The sequence below is a fragment of the Bubalus kerabau genome, chromosome 9, assembly GCF_029407905.1.
Source record: "Bubalus kerabau isolate K-KA32 ecotype Philippines breed swamp buffalo chromosome 9, PCC_UOA_SB_1v2, whole genome shotgun sequence".
Taxonomy (NCBI): Eukaryota; Metazoa; Chordata; class Mammalia; order Artiodactyla; family Bovidae; genus Bubalus; species Bubalus kerabau.
The window spans coordinates 50,099,373-50,115,054 of NC_073632.1; the positions used below are offsets into that span (position 1 = coordinate 50,099,373).

At 36.1% G+C, this 15,682-nt stretch overlaps 1 protein-coding gene across 1 annotated transcript in view; it reads left to right on the forward strand.

Annotated features, from left to right (window-relative positions):
• The window catches only part of SEC63 (SEC63 homolog, protein translocation regulator), a 68,273-nt gene extending 53,121 nt beyond the window's left edge, over positions 1-15,152 (forward strand). The window contains exons 17-21 of the mRNA XM_055535280.1: positions 2,379-2,537; positions 4,904-5,005; positions 9,547-9,645; positions 12,235-12,339; positions 14,096-15,152. Coding sequence (XP_055391255.1) covers positions 2,379-2,537; positions 4,904-5,005; positions 9,547-9,645; positions 12,235-12,339; positions 14,096-14,239 — 609 coding nt within the window. The 3' untranslated portion in view covers positions 14,240-15,152. The remainder of the gene's footprint in view (positions 1-2,378; positions 2,538-4,903; positions 5,006-9,546; positions 9,646-12,234; positions 12,340-14,095) is intronic.
• Positions 15,153-15,682: the final 530 nt, after the last annotated feature.

Below are 15,682 nucleotides of genomic sequence, written 5' to 3' on the forward strand. Positions count from 1 at the left end.
GTCTTTTTTATTTTAGCCACTGTAATGGATCTGTAGTTGGTATTTCTGTGTGTGGTCGTTTTTGTATTTACCTTATGACTAATAGTATTGAACAGCTTTTCACATGCCTACTGGCCATTTGGATATCCTCATTTATTTTTGGATTATTTGTCTTCAGACAGCTCTTAGGATTCTTTTATGTATTGTGGATAAGTGTTTCTTTTAACTCTTAATGGAGTTTTAGATGATTCTTTAATAAGTCTGTTTCATCAGTGTTTATGGTTAAGTGCTTTTGTGTCCTGTTTAAGATATCTGCCTATCCCAAGGACACAAGGAGAGGTAGATACTTTGTTTCCTTCTATAAGTATTACTACAGTAATTTACTTGTTATATTTAGCTCTATGATGCATCTTTAATTTTTGTGAATAGTGTCAGATTGGGATTATGGGCCATTTATTTTAGCACCATTTATTGGAAAGCTCTCTGAATTGCAGTCGTAATTTGTTGTAAAATGAGTTACTTTAACTGTATATGTGGAAATCTCTTGATGGGCTCTCCTTCCATTGATTATTTGTCTCTTTTTGTGCCAGTGCCACACTGTCTTAATTATTGTGGCCTGAAGTCTTAAAATGGAATAATGTAAGTCCTCAAACTCTTATTTTACTTCTTCAAAATTGTCTTGACTACTTTAGGTCACTTGCATTTTCAGCTAAATTTTTAGAATAATTTTGACAATTTCCACCCTCAAAAAAGCTGCTGGCACTTAGACTGGTATTGTGTTTAATCTTTGGTGCAATATGGGGAGAATTCACAGGTTAACAATATTGACTGTTTTTATTCATAATTATGCTTTATCTTTATTATCTCCCTTTTTCTCAGCAGTGTTTTGTGATTTCTCTTGGCAGAGAATGACACACCTTTCATTAGATTTACTCCTGTGTATTTGATGCTTTCTAGTTCTTTTGCAAACAACATTAAAAAAAGTTTATTCTTCAGTGTTTATTGCTGGTGTATAGAAATACAGTTGCCTTCTAAATATTTACCCTGTATCAAGGGTTCTTGATGAATTGACAATAATTGTAACAATTTTCAGATATGAAAAAAAGATTTTTTACATACACAGTCAGCCATCTGGGTATGGAAACAGCTTTACTTTAATATTTATGCTATTTCATCCTTTTTGCCTTACTGGTACCAGCCAGAACTTGCAGTAGTTGATTTGAAGTGAAGATGGCAGTCACCTTGTCTTATTGGTCTCATGGAAAAAGCATACATTATTTCACCACTGAGTATGATGTCTAAACTGTTTATCTGGGTTTGATGATACTTTGTTTAGGATCCCTGTATCTATTTTTAGGAGAGAATATCAGTTTGTCATTCTTCTTGTATTATTCTTGCCTGGTTTTGGATTACATTTATGCTGGCCTCATTAGTTAGAGATTACTCTCTTTTTCCTGGAAGGATGTGTAAGATTGGATTTGTTTCTTATTTGGAAGTACATACAGAAGCCATCTGGGCTTGGAGTTTGAAAAAGAATTTAGTTAGTCTATTTCTTGAACGTAGTCTACTTTTTTTCTCATATCAGTTTTAGTAAATTGTGTTTTTCAAGGACTTTGTCTGTTTCCTCTAACTTGTCAAATTTATTGACAAAGCTATTCATAATATCTTTATTTTTGATGTCTCATAATATCCTTATTTTTGATGTCTTTTGGATCTGTAGTTATGTATCTTTTATTCCTAATGTTGGTAATTTTATTGTCTCTTTTCCTTTATCAGTCTTGCCTAATTTATGAATTTTATTAATCTTTTTAAAGAACCAACATTTAATCTTGTTTGGGTGTCCCTTTTTCATATCTGTTTTCTCTTTAATTGATTTCTGATCTGTATTATTTGCTTCTGATTTCTTTGCATTTAACTTGCTGTTGTTTTTCTTGCTTCTTGAAATGGACTATTTTGTCTGGGACATTGACTTTCCTTTCTGCATTATGCTATTAGTTATTGAAGATAATAATAAATTCGCAAAGCAGTTCTTTCCTATAAACTTTTAATTATATTGTATAAAATGTTATATAATTGATGTTTTTGAAAAATGAATCAGCTTACCATTGTCATAGTATATTTTGCAAATAGAAATAAAAATTTTTTTTTTGTTTTATGAGCTATGAAGAATGAATAAAATAACTGACAAATAAGCAAATAAGTCAAACATTAAAGCTCTTCAGCCCAACTCCCACATATTTATATATAAGAATGTTCATAAAAATTTTTTTAAATGCTATATCAATAGTGAAATTGTAGTCTTGAGCCAGTTTAATTATAAGGACCATAGATTAGTTTCAGGGACTCAGGATGTATTCACTGAAACATTCAGAACTTTTGTGGTTGCTTTTTCCTTTTAGGAAGCTGCAGTAAAGGAAGATGAAGAAGAAGTTTCTGACAAAGGCAGTGACTCTGAGGAAGAAGAAACCAATAGAGACTCTCAGAGTGAAAAAGATGATGGTAGTGACAGAGACTCGGATAGAGAGCAAGATGAAAAACAAAACAAGGATGATGAAGCAGTAAGACATAGGTTTAAATAACTGGAATTATACCTCTGATGATAGTTTTGGTTTTTGTTGTTGTTTTTCTTTTGCTTGCTTTCTTTCTTTGCTTGTTTTAAACAGTACTGCTGCTAAGTCGCCTCAGTCGTGTCCGACTCTGTGCAACCCCATGGACTGTAGCCTACCAGGCTCCTCTGTCCATGGGATTTCCCAGGCAAGAAGAGTACTGGAGTGGGATGCCATTGCCTTCTCCGATTAAACAATACTAGTATATTTTATACTGTTGCATTACTTTCAGACAGTGTTTTTGAGAGATGGTAGTTGTAATTATGAAGAAAAATTATTTCTGACAAGGACTGGAAATCCTAATTTTCTTAAATCTTATATTGTTAGATAGAGTAAGACCTGGGTCTGAGGTGAACTCAGCTTGTTCTCCTAAGGCAATTTTTTGTGTTGGAGGTAACTCTGGAAATATGAGGAAGGAAAGGTGGGTTATGAAATAGGTAGCAGTTACTTGGAAGAGGTTCTCAAAAATTCCAGGCAGTGTTTAGGGTAAAGAAACATTGCTGTGGGCTCTAACGTCAAGAGGTTGGTTAAGGGAAAAGCTAATATTTACAGAATGCCACCTTGTTTCAAGAGGTATATAACACATTTAGGAAAAGGGGAAGTCACTGAGGGATTAAGATGGTAAGGGTATAGGGAATAGAAAAAATCTCATGGCATGGTATGAAGTTGTGCATGACTTATGAGAAGGCTTCAGAAAAGAATATTTGGTGAACAAATAATGGCCCATAGACGCTCACTGCAGATGAACTGTAACTTGATCAGCCAGTTTTTTTTTTTTAATGTTTGTGTTGTTCTTGACTGGGCCATTGGTCTAAAAATAACTCCTGTGGTTTAGGAATTATAAAGAGATTCCCTGAATAGCCTCTGAAGCAAAAGCAGAGGCCGGAAAAAAAAGGGGTGGGGGAGGGCAAAGGATAAAAGTATAAGGAGATAAAGTACTTGCCTTTGGGATGGGAGAAAAATAAGGATGTCTGTTTTTAGCAGTTGCTGGCCCTTGAGTGTTTTCGTACTTTGAGAATTAAGTTGGTTGCCATGAAATTAAAACCTATCAAAGAAATTATTACCTCTCCCTTTCTTTGAGAAGGAGTTGACATATTTCTTTCTGATTATGGCTCAGTTGGTAGGAATCCTTCTGCAGTGCAGGAGACACAGTAGATCCCTGGGTTAGGAAGATCCCCTGCAGAAGGGCATGGCAACCCATTCCAGTATGCCTGCTTGGAGAATCCCATGGACAGAGGAGCCTGGCAGGCTGCAGTCCATGGGTCACAGGAAAGTTGAACACAACGGAACAACTAAACACAGCATTCTTGCTTTGACAGAAAGTTGACATATTTCTTTGTGATTATATTAGGGTTAGTAGAGGTGACTTCGGAGAAGGCAATGGCACCCCACTCCAGTACTCTTGCCTGGAAAATCCCATGGATGGAGGAGCCTGGAAGGCTGCGGTCCTTGGGGTCGCTAGAGTCGGACACGACTGAGTGACTTCACTTTCACTTTTCACTTTCATGCATTGGAGAAGGAAATGGCAACCGACTCCAGTGTTCTTGCCTGGGGAATCCCAGGGACGGGGGAGCCTGGTGGGCTGCCGTCTGTGGGGTCGCACAGAGTCGGACATGACTGAGGTGACTTAGCAGCAGCCGCAGAGGTGACTTTGGGGTTTTGATAAACTGATTTCTTCAGATGACCAAAAATACATTCATTCAGTTGACAAATAATTATACAAATAGCAAATATTAATAGGAATACAAAGCCAAATGTGAAACAGTTTCTGCTGTTGAATGATAGTAGCCTGAAGGGGAAGGCAGACTAGTGAATAAACATTATAGTACAAAAGCGACTATGCACATTGTGCAAGGGGCAGTGATGGCACAAAGACAGGCGTGATCAGCTCAGCTCTGAGAGGATGGTCTGCGGGACCCAGGAGCGCGCACTTTAGGCTCCAGGTGCTCCTGAAAAAATAATGAGTAGGAATCTGCCAGGTGTAGAAAAAAGAAAGCAAAAATCCAAACAGGGTTTAAGAGTGAAGTAAGTCAGCAGGTTGAAATGACTAGAATAAAAAGTGAAGAGAGGAAAGCAGTGACAGGAGACTGGAGAGACAGGCTCAGGTCAGGTCATGATTGGCAGTGTAGTTCATGCTAGACAGGTTAGATTTGATTTATGAAAAGAAGCATTGGAAGTTTTGAGCAGGGAAGTGATTTGTCGGACTGAACTCTAGTATTTAGCATTGTCAGGAATGCCATCTGGAAGAAGATGGACACCCTTCAAAATGATAAAAAAACATGCTTGATTTCCATTATTTCTAATTTTCACTTTACTAGGAGTGGCAAGAATTACAACAAAGTATTCAGCGAAAGGAGAGAGCACTACTGGAAACCAAATCAAAGATAACACATCCTGTCTATAGTCTTTACTTTCCTGAGGTGAGTTATTCATCCACAGCCTAGTGTTTTCCTTCCTCTAGTCAGATATTTCTTAGTTGCTCTTTATCCTTTCTGTAGCGTGAATTGACTCTTATCCTCTCTGTAGCGTGTACTGAGTCAGATGCGCTGAATGTGTATTCTTCATATGTCACATTTTTGAAGCATATATTTCAATATACATTACTTTGAGTAAATGAGTTGTTTAAAAGGAGGATTGTCAACTTTTTAAGTACCTTGTTGTTGTCCTGGACTTCTGTCTCTTCTGTGCCTGGAGTTCTGAGGGTTGTACTTACTGCTGATTCCTCATTTGCAGTTCAGGCAGTCTTAATCAGACAAATGCATATTTTGCCTATGACTTTGTGTGGCTTTTGTGAGTCTCATACTTGTCTCTTACTTCTACCATGTTTTGAATAGGATGAAAATGTTCTTAAATTCTGCTCATGGATTTTTTTCTGGGGGTCCTATACTGGCCATCTGGAGACACTAGACTTGTTCTGATAATTGCCCTGATCCATGGGAAAAAGGCAAGCCCAGGCCTGAGGGACCCACTAAGTTTAGTAAGAGCTGGTCCCCAAGCTCCAGGCTGATCGTTGCGATGTTCTTTGTTCCCTTGTGCTTGTTTACTTTGTGGTTGTGGCCTGTTCAGCTTTCGATCTCTTTGATAGGCTGTTTGTCTTTCAGATGAATTTGAGATCAATTTGAGATCTTGACATACTGCTTTTGCAGATAATTCTCTGTGGCTAGAGGTCAAGGACTATTGCCTCTTAGTTCAGGGAAGCTGTTCCGCAGACTGCTTCACAGCTTTGCCACAGAACTTTCTGCTCACCACTTGTGTTTGGTGGGTGATTTCATGTAAAATATGCTTTCTGCTCTAGAATGTCAATCTATAGTTGCTGGGGGCTGCTGAAGGCAAGTTCCTATTACTAGTAATTTGGCTCTCCTAATAAATGAGTGGCTATGCACAGACTTTTGTTTTTTGACTTGGAGAGCAGTCAGCCGAGGATTCCATCTTACTGTGCACGCTGATCTTCTGGCATGTCCTGAGCTATAGCCCATCTGTTAGGGGCTTTTCGCCCATTGCAGTATAGTCTGCCAACACCAAGGCTCCTGAAATCAAGCGAATAAATTTCATTCACTGATTGGTTTTAAAAGTACCATGGGATGCTGTAAGCTGCATAATTTGTACCCTTATAATAGACAGCTTCATTTTAGACCATGCTTAGTTAATAGGCAAAGCATTCGTTTACTCCCTTAGAACATTTTAGCAGTGAAAGTGCCTTCTTGTAATTTTATCTGCATGGTAAAACATCTCAAAGTGCCGTTTATCAGATAGACTTTATTTGGGATTTTCCTAACTTCCTACCTGTTTACCTTCTCATTTACCTACCTATCCACCACACTAACCACTTATAGTACTCAAAGTTTTATGTTAATAATTGACTTAAATGTTATTAAAATTCATATATTTAATAAGAATGGTTGGGAATCCCACGCAACAAAAAACCAGTTTTGTTTAAAGTGCAAATAACTCATGGTAGAGACTCTTTTCTACTTTAACCATGTGCATCAAGAGAATCTGGGTGCAATGCCATAGGTTGACAGTCACTAGCTTCTTAATGTTTATTTTTCTTAAATGAATCTCATTTTAATCAAATAGATTTGGGGCAGTGGGAGGCATTCTCTAAATAGAGATAAAGAATAAATGCACATTCTTGAACATGTATGTTCTAGTAATGATTCTGAAAATGAAATGTCAGACTGCTTAAAGATAGAAATGTTTACCTAATTTCATTAATAATCATAACTTTTAAAATTGTTGTTGAAATATAGTTGACATACATTGTGTTAGTTTTAGGTGTACCATCTAGTAGTTTGATATTTGCACATATTATGAGATGATCACCACAGTAAGTCTGGTAACTTCCCATACAGAGTTACTATAATATTATTGATCATCTTCCTTATGCTGTATATTACATCCCATGACTTATTTATTAATATAGCTGGAGGTTTGTACTTCCAAGTCTCCTTCATTATTTCTCCTGTCACTTCCACCCCTCTCGCATATTTGTTCTTTGTATCTATGAGCCTGTTTTCATCTTATTTTGTTTCATTTTTTAGATTCTACAAATAAGCGAGATTGTGGTATTTTGTTTTTCTCTGACTTCACTTAGCATGATATCCTCTAGGTCCATCCATGTTGTTTCTGATGTCAAGATTTTGATTTCTTACGGCTTGAGTAATATTCCATTGTTTATATGTACCTTCTTTGTTCATCCATCAGTGGACACTTCAGTTGCTTGCATATTTTGAATATTGTAAATAATGATGCAATGAATTGATGTGCACATATCTTTTCAAATTAGTGTCTGCTTTTTTTCCTTGGGGTAAATTGCTAGAAGTAAAATTGCTGAATCACATGGTAGTTGTAGTTTTAATTTTTTGAGGATCTTCCATACTGTTTTCCAGAGTGGTTATATTGATGTAACTGTAATTTCATTGGACTCTGTGTCCTAGGCATTTTAACAGGTATTTTTTTTTGTATTATCTCATTTTATCTTCACAACACAACTTGAGGTAAGCATTCATCACTTAACAGGGAAAAAGGGTGAGGTTTCAAGAAGTGAAATAATTGGGTCTGGATGACTTTGAAATAGACATTGGCAGACTACTTGCCTGCAGACAAATCTGCCTCCCAGCTTGTTTTATAAATGAAGTATTATTGTAAATGAAGTTTTATTGGAACAGAGCCACACTCATTCTTTCTGTAATACAATGGCAGAGTTGAGTAGTTACAGCAGAGTTGAGTAGTTACAGCAGACTCTTTGGCCCTCTAAGTCTGTGGGTTCTGCATCTGCAAACGTGGTGGGCCAACTATACCACGACATTTTATGTAACAGACTTGCACATTCATGAATTTTGGTATTCTGGAGGTGGAGTGATCCTGGAATCGATCTCCTGTGAGTACAACAGTACTCCACTTTGAGTCTGTTGTGTTTCTGCCCATTTCGTGTGTGCAAAACACACGTAGAAAGACATGTGTATACACCTATACCTTTTGTTGTAGTAGTCCTAACCCTTGGATTAAGCAGAAGTTGAGTTAGTCATCCACTTATGATTTGTTATCCTGTTTATTAATGTTGCATTGCCTTGTAGTTGAAGGCATTTAAACAAAAGCTTTTAGTTGAGCTTAGTGTACCATTATTGGGAAGATAATAAACTGTATTTTAATGTCTTAAGATTGAAATAAAATAGAAAGCACAAGTGATTTTGGCTTAAAGATATAGACATTTTTCCTATGAAACTATTTTCAATAAAAAGTTATTTTTTAAAACTTTTCTTGGATAATTGAGACTCTAGTGTTGCTTTGGTTAATTAGATACAATTTATTTTACTTTTAGCTCTAAAACTTTTTTTAAGCCATTTTAGAAAGGTATCTTCCCTATCCCATTCTTAAACAGTGGATGCAAAGTGGATGAATGAATAAAAAGTTACTGATCTGTGCTGTGATGCAGTGGTGGTTGCTGACCACACTGAAGTTTGGTGCTCCCAGACTGGTCTTCTGTTTTTTTTTTTCCCTAGATTTTTGTCTCCTGTCAGTGTTTCCTGCTGTCATTGTGCGCTCTGGTGACAGTTTCTTTACTCAGCCCTTTTTATGCTCCTAATCTTTTATGTAGTACAACTGAAAATGCTGAGCTTATTGAAATTGTGTACCATAAATGGTACAAATAGATTCTTAGAATCTGAGATGCTGTCTTATAAGTAACATGTTTTAATGTATTGATTTCTGATATTGTTACCATTTAAGTCCCTTCCACTCCTACTTTCTGCCTTTTGCTTATTACTAGGTAAGATTACTAAAATGATTTGCTAGATGAATTCGTGATAGCTTATACTGTTTTATTTTTTAGCATATCTTTTATCATTTAAGGTTAATCAGGAGTTTTTAAAATACAGAGATTCATCAGTAGGGTTTAAGGGGCCATTTGAAACCCCAAAATTACATACAAAATTCTTTTGTTGGAGAGTGGCTCTAAGAACAATTTATTCATTCAGTAAATGTTTATTGACATCTATTTTGTACCAACCATGGTGTCTGTGCTGGGGATACAGCAGTGGCTAAAGGGCAGTACAGTTGGCCCTCTGCATCTGTGGGTTTTGCATCCATAGATTTGATCACCTGTGGATTGAAAATGTTGGGGGTGGATTCCAGACAGTCCAAAAAGGCAAACTTGAATTTGCTGGGTATTGGCATAGCAATTACATTGTATTAGATATTATAAGTAATCTAATCTAGAGGCTAGATAAGGTGTACAGGAGTATGTGCATAGGTTATATGCAAGTACTGCACCAATTTATGTAAGAGATTCCAGCATTCATGGATTTTGGTATCTGCATTGTGGGGGTGAAAGGGGAACTTGTCTGGAATCAGTCCCCCTCGGGTACCAAGGAGTAACCATACCCCTAAAATGAGATAAGGCAAAACTGTATTTCTGTAATTCTTTCTGGCTATTTATACTCTTCTCTTTTTTTCTTTGCAGGAAAAGCAAGAATGGTGGTGGCTTTATATCGCAGATAGGAAGGAACAGACATTAATATCTATGCCATATCATGTGTGTACACTAAAAGATACGGAAGAGGTAAGTATCCAGCAACATTATTTAGATATAGAAAACAGTATAGAAATCCATTTATCATATATGGCGTATTGCATTTTATTGAAAACACATTTTATAACTGTTCTCTGACAGCTTTTGGAGGGAGCTCATTGGAAATTTATAGAGTATTAAATTGAAGTAGACAACTTGGTGGTCTTTTAAAACCTTGTTCTCAACTATTAGTTTTCACTAATACTTGCCTTACCATATCTCCAGAATTTAGTTATGTTTTACAAACACTTGTGAGTTTTATCCTCGTTGGATTAGTGCTCAGAAATTATGGTTTGTATCCTCATTGAATTAGTGCTTTTGTGTTAAAAACAAATGTAAGTACTAGTGGTTAATTTTTTAAAGTGGAATTTTTTATTTTATAGGATTGTCCACTGTCAGTGACATCATTTAAATAACATTGTGATGAACATATTTTGACCTTGGATTTCCTTGTTTTTCTTCTTGATTTTTTTACGTTACTATTTGAGAAAGAAGGTTCTGTCTACCTGGACTTGGTGGACAAGAGCAAAGCTTTTGAATTTCAAGAGAGTTCTATAATGATGATTTTTTAAATCCAAAAAGTTTTTTCCTACCTTTCTAACCAAGTAGTAAATGTTTAAAGTAGTTTATTGTTGTTTGACACTTAGCGATAGTGCCAACTTATGGGTATCTCTTTCACAGAGTAATTTTAACATTTTTTAAAATTTAAATTTTACCCATTTTTGAATGGATAATACATTTGCCTAGTTAGTGTTTCAGAAGATATACAGAAGTGCACACACTGCAATGCATCTCGTATTCCTGTCTCTCAGTCACCCATTCCACTTCCTGGAAACCATCGATATTACCAAATGTTTATGTATTCTTCATGTGATATTGTAGTAAAGTACAAGCATATACATAGGTATATTCCCCCCAGCTTTGCACAAAAAGTAGCATACATCATGTTCTGCACCTTACCTTTTTCTCAGTGATAAAACTTGGAATTTGTACCATATTAATACAGAAAAAAGCTTCATTGTTTGTTTTTACAGCTGCCTGATATTCTTTTGTGTGGAAGTTTATTTATTCAGTGCTCAGCTCTTTAGTGGACTTACAAGGTGTTTCTTGTCTTTTGCTGCAATGAATAACCTCATATCATTCAAACACATCTATAGGATAAATTCGTAGAGGTAGAATTAGTGAATTAGAGGCTCTGTACATTGTAATTTTGATAGATATTGTTAAATGTTTATTTCTCCATAGGGAGAAAGAATGGTCAAGTGTAGTATGTTCATTGCCTCTCAGTTTGTGAGATACAGAAAAATGTTGCAGGCATATTATCGTGCCCCCATAGACCATTCATCCATAGTTTTGACCTCTTTCTTTTTCTCTGTGACACCAGCTGAGTGTCCTGTGGTTTAACTCAGTGCTGACACTATTTCCCCAGACAGCTCAGATTAAGGTTCAGTCCCAGAGGACTGCTGTTGCCCCGCTGTCCATCTTTAGATGCCAGTTGCAAGTCCCAGGTTGTCATCTGTACTTCTGATCAACTGGCTGTAAATCATGGTTTCCACGATCCCTTCCTTGGGTTCAGTAATTTGCCAGAATGACTCAAAAACTCAGGGTAACATATTTACCAGTTTATTATGAAAATAGTATGATGAAGTAGATGAATATCCAGATGAAAGAGATACATAGGGCAAGGTATATGGGAAGGGATGTCGAGCTTCCATGCTTTTTCTGAGCAATCCGCCCTCCCAGCACTTCTGCATGTTCACCATTTTGAAAGCTCCCTGAACCCCTTATTTTGGTATTTTTATGGAGGCTTTATCACATAGGCATAATTGATCATTAACTCAGTTTTCAGCCTCTCCGGAGAATAGGGGGTAGGACTAAAAGTTCCAGGCTTCTACTCATGGCTTGGGCTTTCTGGTGACTGGTCCTCATCTAGGAGACCAAGAATTGCCTCATTAGAAGAGAACTCATTCTTACCATCCAGGAAATTCCAAGGGATTTGTTAGCTCAGTGTCAGGAACCAGACCCAAAGACCAAATTTTACAACAGAAGATGCTCCTTATGTGCTCTTGTCACTTCGGAATTACAGGGATTTGAGAAGCTCTGTGCCTGTGATTGAGGGCAGAGACATATATATATGTGTGTGTGATGAATGTATTTTCTGTTCTCTCAACATTTGTTCTAGAAATAAGAAAATTTGGCAAGAACTATTCCTGTTCAGTGAAGTCTGTTTTAGTTCAACATTTCATTTATTTTACTTTTATACACAGCTTCATTTCTTCAAGTTATCAAGATAGAACTTGGTTGCTTTAAATATGTTTTCTTGAATTCTGGAGATAGAAATTAACCCCATCAATTCTGCCTATTTTTATTTCCTTTTTACATAGTATATATATGACACAAATGTCATATATGTAAATACATTTGTTGTCATTAGAACTTTTGTAACATGTTTTAGGACCTCTTCTGTCATCTGAGTAAGCATTGGCTATTAAATACTCTCTGGTCTAAATATGTTAGGAGGAAGCTATTGTTTCTTCCACTCTTTAAAATACAGATTTTAAGTTCTGATTTATCTTCTAGGTAGAACTGAAGTTTCCTGCACCAGGCAAGCCTGGAAATTATCAATATACAGTGTTCCTGAGATCAGACTCCTATATGGGTTTGGATCAGATTAAACCACTGAAGGTAAGAATAATGACTATTCTGTAAATATGGTGTTCCCTAGAAATTGTCATTCTGAGTGAAGTAAGTCAGACACAGAAAAACAAATATCATATGACATTGTTTATATATGCACACTAAAAAAAAACTACAAATGAACTTATTTACAAAACAGAAATAGAGTCACAGTTGTAGAAAACAAACTTATGGTTACTGGGGTGATAAAAGTGAGGGGGCAGGGATAAATTGGGAGATTGGGATTGATCATATGCATAGTACTATATATATAAAACAGATAGCTAATAAGAACATGCTGTATAGCATAGGGAACTCTACTCAATACTCTGTAATGCCCATATGGGAAAATAATCTTAAAAAAAAAAAAGTGGATTTACGTATATGTATAACTGATTCTTTTTGCTACACACCGTGTCAATCAGCTATACTCTAATAATAAAGTTTTTTTGAAAATGAATTTTTTTTTTAATTTATGGTGGGTATGGATTTGCATTATTATACTTATGTGGGAAATAAAAGTTACCACTTACTCCTTTTTGAGAAATTTTCAAATACCTGAGAAGGAAGGAAGAAGAGAGATACACAGAGAAAAAGAGTGAATCAAACCATGCAAAAAAATTTTTTATACATTTTTGAGGTAATAAAGGGAACTTAAAAAAATAAGGTTGTCTATTTGAATAAGTGTATTACATCTTAGGGAAGCAGTTCTAGTTTTGAAATGTAGAATAACAGGGAAAGAGGTCCTCTCATACTTTAACATAATACACTTGATGGACTGCTCTCAATAATAAACTTGTGTTAAAGGAGTATGATGATTTAGAACCTTGAGTATAACTTACCAGTGTGATAGGTCGCAAAGAGTTGGACACGACTGAGCAACTGAACTGAACTGAACTGAAAGTATGCCATACCTTTATAGGGCCTCACCAGATGGTTTCTGTTTTCTTTAGAAAGACACATGTATTTCATTTTAGAGTATACACTTGTGTGAGTATCATTTGAAGCACATTCTCATTGATGTTACCATTTCAATTGTGAAAGTAAAAGTAGTGAAGTTGCTTAGTCATGTCCATTTCTTTGTGACCCTATGGACTGTGTCTATGGGATTTTCCAGGCAGGAGTACTGGAGTGGGTTGCCATTTCCTTCTCCAGGGGATCTTCCCAACCCAGGGATCGAACCTGGGTCTTCCACATTGTAGGCAGACCCTTTACCATCAGGGAAGTCTCTTAAGCTTTTTATAAAAGGCATGCTATTGTGTTAGAGAGATTGTGCTGAAGAAGTGTTGCGCTGTGTACTGGGACTCAACTGAAAGGAGCCAGCAAAGGCGTGGCTTTTTTTCCCCATGAGGGCACTATATTTCTTTCCATTGGCTATAGGATGTTAACTTCATGAGTAGTCTGGAGGCTGCAAATACCTCTTTGGAAGTCACACTTGAACTTTTTTTCCATCCACAGAAGACTTACTAAGAACAGTGTTCCTGCTCAAGAGTCAGAATTATTCATCTTTCATGCTACAGAATAAATAGTATATAGCGCCTGTAAAATCATACTATTAAACTACACTAGAAACTTAACTATACTAACATGTTACTAGATTCACGTTTTTATTTTGTGGATGAGTGTTCTTAAATATGTTAAATTTAGAGTTAAAAGATGTAATCTTTTCAAGTGCTGTTGTCAAAGAAAACCTTTTCTTTACCAGATATTTCTTCCATTATTCCTCCCCAGATTTCTAATGTCTGCATTTAATTCTTTTTTCTAGTTGGAAGTTCATGAGGCTAAGCCTGTGCCAGAAAATCACCCACAGTGGGATACAGCAATAGAGGGGGATGAAGACCAGGAGGACAGCGAGGGCTTTGAAGACAGCTTTGAGGAAGAGGAAGAAGAGGAGGAAGATGATGACTAAGCAGGGACCACAATATTTGCACATATTTGCAAATTTTTGCTGTTTCGGAAGTGTATAATAAACCAAAAGCAGTGCAGAACTGATGTTGAGGGAAGTGTTCCTAGAAATGGGTGTGTTGCTGAGGCAGTGGTGGTGCCTTGGTACCGTCTGAAAGATGCTTAAGGTTTGTGAAAGCCTTTCAGGTATGGGATGGTGCATTTATTTCATCTGCAAATGATAATAAACCCTGTGTTATAACTGTCCAGAAGTGTGGGCTATGTATTATCTCATCATCTGTGGTCCCAGTAAAAGTAAAGGTACATGAAAAACAATCTATAAATGAGTGACCTTTCTTTGTTTAGCTTTAGTTTTAACATTAAAGTATGTGTGATAAACACCACAAATGTTTTAAGTAACATCTGCTCAAGTTTTAATGTCTTAATAAGCTCTGTTATTCATTTACTGACATGTTGCAGTGATATAAGACTATAACAGCTCCATTCATAGCTTTAAACATTTTATTTTTGCCTATCTTGGTCATAAGTTGGCATTCTGCCACATTCCACATAATCTAGAGGGCTACATTTTGGGATTTTCCTTTTCTTAATTGCCCAGAGTTACCAGAAAGATTATAAAAATGGCTTTTAATGGCTTAAAACATTTTTAAGCCTCTATTTTAGCAGATCAATGCAAGATCTAATTCTTTTTATAAGCTATAGATCTAAAAATGATTGTGGGACCATACGTTCTCTGATGTTGGTGATTGTGTTACTAAACCTTTTTAAAAAGGTCACTATAAAAGCTGAAAGACATTCTTAGCTTTTAATCTACCTGACTCTGTCAGAAGCCTTTTAAGGTAAAATATAACATGCAAAGGAGGCATTTTTTTGTATTCATTTTGGACTCCTGTCAATAAAATAGAAGTTTGACTCATTTTATGTTTGTAATGGTGTGTGTCTTTTTACTCCCAGAAAGGGATATAATAGGAGAACTCATTCTTTGATTTCTCAACTAAAAATTTAGTGATACTGTCCATGACTGCTAAAGTGTCTGCTGTTTCTGTATACTATAGAAAAACCTGTGATTGAGGGGAACTTCCCAATCTTACACTCTCACACAGTACAGCCTGCAAGGATCATGCTTACAAGGAGTAGAAATGTGTACATGATGAATTATTGAGGTAAAATGAATATTTTTGTTACTAAATATGGAGGAAACATAAGTTTATATTATAGTACTGATGGTAATAATCCTCCCCTATCAAAATCGCCATAGATCCAAGTGCTGTCAGAATACTAATTTGTGGCCTTGTTTATTTAAAAGGTTGCCACTTCCCATGCAGAACTACCACTGGTATTTTGTTACTGTAGTAGTTGGAAATAAAATTTGAAACTGACCAAAGCATGAATTATTATTTTTTTTCTTGGTTCTAAATTTGGGATGTAGTATTTCCTATAATATGGT